This window comes from Poecilia formosa, unplaced genomic scaffold (genome assembly GCF_000485575.1).
Source record: "Poecilia formosa unplaced genomic scaffold, Poecilia_formosa-5.1.2 Scaffold726, whole genome shotgun sequence".
Classification (NCBI taxonomy): domain Eukaryota; kingdom Metazoa; phylum Chordata; class Actinopteri; order Cyprinodontiformes; family Poeciliidae; genus Poecilia; species Poecilia formosa.
This window is the reverse complement of record NW_006800665.1, coordinates 65,299-68,628: the sequence shown is the minus strand read 5'-3', so window position 1 is coordinate 68,628 and position 3,330 is coordinate 65,299. Positions and strand designations below refer to the sequence as shown.

General features: G+C 50.9%; 1 protein-coding gene and 1 long non-coding RNA gene across 4 annotated transcripts in view; one reads left to right on the top strand and one right to left on the bottom strand.

Annotated features, from left to right (window-relative positions):
* LOC103131178 (pleckstrin homology domain-containing family O member 1-like) overlaps positions 1–3,330 on the top strand; it is a 7,590-nt gene continuing 4,260 nt past the window's right edge. Inside the window, exons 1-3 of the mRNA XM_007542763.2 lie at positions 1–77; positions 735–881; positions 3,103–3,243. Of these exons, the coding sequence (XP_007542825.1) occupies positions 51–77; positions 735–881; positions 3,103–3,243 (315 nt within the window). The 5' untranslated portion in view covers positions 1–50. The remainder of the gene's footprint in view (positions 78–734; positions 882–3,102; positions 3,244–3,330) is intronic.
* Positions 42–3,330, bottom strand: part of LOC107834702 (uncharacterized) — a 3,811-nt gene continuing 522 nt past the window's right edge. For 2 of the 3 annotated variants that reach the window (XR_001660514.1, XR_001660513.1), the window contains exons 3-4: positions 2,991–3,155; positions 891–1,398 (exon numbers count right to left, since the gene is read on the bottom strand). This is a non-coding gene — a long non-coding RNA (uncharacterized LOC107834702). Of the gene's footprint in view, positions 128–890; positions 1,399–2,990; positions 3,156–3,330 lie in introns of those variants that run through there. The other variant, XR_001660515.1, reaches the window with a different exon arrangement.

Here is a 3,330-nt window from a genome sequence, read left to right as displayed (position 1 = left end):
TGTGTGAAAGTGGGAGAAGTCGCGTTTCCGGCATCCTGACAGCCCCCACGATGAAGAAGAACAGCTCCGGGAAACGGGTGAGTCCTAACGGAACCGGCACTGGCTGCTTTTTACCGTTAAGCCGAATCTGGAGGAACAAAAGCCCCAGGATTAGGTTGAGCTTTTATTCTGAAGGCCATAAAAGCCGCTATTTGCTGCAGACTCTGTTTCCGACTTTCAGAAGAAATGTATGGTTTGTTATTGTGCAGTTTAAAGCGGTCCGGTTCTGCTAGGTTAGGTGTAAAGACTTTAAAAAGTTATTAAAAACAAATAAAACTCGTAAAGAGAGGGGCGATGCGTTCAGGTGTAAACAGATGTGTCAGTCAATCAGGAAGCTGAGAGGGGAACCCAGAGCACAGTGACAGTTAATCTGCCAACAGCTTAAAGGCTCACGTTACACACATCCACAGGGTTAGATAACTAACATCTGACACCTGAACGCACCACAGACCCGTTGGAATAAACAACCAGGGTCCTGAACGCATCATAGACTGAAAGAAATTAACAATCAGGACCTTGAACGCATCACAGACTAGTTAGAATAAATGACTGGTAGCCTGAACGCAGCCAGGAGGACCCTGAACGCACCACAGATCTCTGTCTTCTGCTGATATGCTCATGTTCTAATCAGAACCACGCAGGTCAGAGGTCAGCACTAGAGCTCAGTCTGTTCAGCTTCCTGTTTCCTGTTTCAGGGTCCAGTGGATCCCGGCCAGCAGAACCCAGCACCGGACAAAACGGGCTGGATCAGGAAGTTCTGTGGGAAGGGGATCTTCAGGGAGATCTGGAAGAACCGCTTCGTGGTTCTGAAAGGAGACCAGCTGTTCATCTGTGAGAAGGAGGTGAGTCAGGGGGCGGGGCTTAGAGCGGTGGCTGGGGCATCATGACCTTTGAACTGGACTCTGGGCAGATTCTGCATGTTTCAGTCTGAAGAACATTCAGAATGTCAGAGTTCTACTGGACCCGAGAGAACCTGGTGTTCCTCTGGCCTCTGGGTTCTGGTTCGGTTCCATCTAGTTCTCCTCCACTTCCTGCTGCTGACAGGAGTCCGGTTTCAGTCTGAGAGGAACACAGAAAGATCAGGTTTCACTGTCGAGCTGGACCCGCCTCACAGAACCAGAGATTAGAACCTCCTGGTCTCACTGCAGTGTTAGAACCCAAAGCGTCTGGTTCTGTTGGTTCTGACGGTTCTCCTCCTAAGCCAGACCCAGATCCTGCAGGGAACTTTAGAACAGAGCTGGTTCTGGTTCTGTGATGCGTTCAGGTTCCTTTTCCTGTCAGCACCATATTAGGCCTGGTGTGTTGGTTCAGAGCGTTGCCGTGGTGACCAGCCTCTTCCTGTTTGCGGCGGCCGTCTTCCTGTCCGATCAGAAATAACTTGATCAGAACCACAGAGGAACCAAAACCAAGCCCGTCAGACCTTCAGAACCTTTTGACCCGATTCACTGCTAGTCAGAACCTTCAGAGGTCCGAACCGGGAGGAAAGTTTTCCCAGTTCCCATTTCAGTTAGTGGGAAGTGGATCAATAGAACCGTTCTGGTGGTTCTGACCCGGTTTCAGATCAGCCGGTCTGTGTTTCTTCAAGTGAGGGGGTGCTGCTGGTTTCCACGGTAACCACAGTAAGACCCCTAGCCCCAGAGGTAACCGATGGCAACCAGCTGGCCCTCTGCGATGAAGCGGGTCGGTCCGACTCGGTTCTGGATTTCAATTTGTTTCTCAAATCAGTTCCTCACAGATTTGCAAACAATCCGAGGAGATCGGCGCCTGAGGTCACCTGGGGTCACGCAGGTCAGAAGCAGCTGACTCATGTCTTTGTCTAAAATTATAAGAACTTCAGCGAAGTTCTGGATCCGTGTGGTTCCACTAGGCAGTTCTGGTTCCGGATCAGAAGAGAAGCATGCTGCTGGACAGTCAGAAGTTGGAGGTCAGGGCGGCTCATTATGTAACAGTTCTCAGAGAGTATTGATTATCGATCGATGATGCAACATCGGCGGGAACAAATGCCCCGGGACGCAGACGGGCTCAGAGCAGAGCAGAGGTTCTGCTTCTGATCAGCCCCGGCTCCAGACGTAGCATCAATAATATTACTAAAGTAAAAGACAACGGTAGAGCACAGTAAAGCTACTCTTATAAGAACCTTTTTTCCAAAAAAATTTACTCAGTGTAACCAGCACTCCCCACTTTTTGAACATCAACATCAGTAGCCAGTAGGCTGCTAGTGAACAAGCTTACGGTGCTGTACTGGTATTAGCTAGTCATCTTTTAGCTAACATTAGCTAGTCATCTTTTAGCTAACATTACCTGCTAGTCATCTTTTAGCTAACATTAGCTAGTCATCTTTTAGCTAACATTACCTGCATCCAGCAGCTTCACTCAACTCAGTCGGTTAGTTTGGGGGAAAAACTGTGAAAAGTTCTTTGCGTTTTGCTGGTTTGCTGCCGTGATTCTAACACGTAGCTCTGCACAGCAGCAGCAGGTCTCCTTCGCTGCTACACAAGGGTAAACCCAGCTAGCATCTTAGCGCTCATGTTGCTGGGGGGCATGGTTGACTCTGTGGGTGGCAAATGGGCCCCAATACCCGGACCTGGTGGTTTTGCTCGGCAGCTGGGTCGAGTCAGAGCCCAGTGGAACCAGCAGGGGGCGTGGCCTCCCTCCCAGGAAGTCTCAGCTTAAGGCTGCTCAATAATGGATGCCATTTCCATGGAGAAAGATGGGCAGGTGATCAGAGCGAGGACTGGGTTTGATTCTGACCCGGTAAAGGTTCTGGAGGTTCCAGAGCGGTTGTGGTTCTGCTGCTGTGTTCGGAACTTTGTTCTGTTGATGACCTGGTTCGGACCAGCTTCAGATCCTGGTCCAGTCATTGAGCGGTTCTGGTTCCGGAGCGGCCCAGCAGGTCCACGTCACCACCTGCCACCACCGTACCTCACGGTTACCATGACAACCAGTCTCACCTGGCCAGATCAAACCTTCAACCGTCGCCCGAAGTGACCGAAGTGAACCTGATGTTGATCCTCCAAGCTCCGCCTCCTCAGTCAGTTACCGGCACTTCCTGTGTGTGTCCAGGTGAAGGAACTGGGCCGGGCCGATGAAGTTCTGGACCTGTCCGACTACGAACGCTGCGAAGAGATCAGGAAGAACAAGAGCCGCAGCAAGAAGAACCACAGCAAGTTCAGACTGCAGCGCTGCAGCTCACCAGGCAACACGGTACACACCTGGAGACAGGTTACACACCTGGAGACAGGTTACACACCTGGAGACAGGTTACACACCTGGAGACAGGTTACACACCTG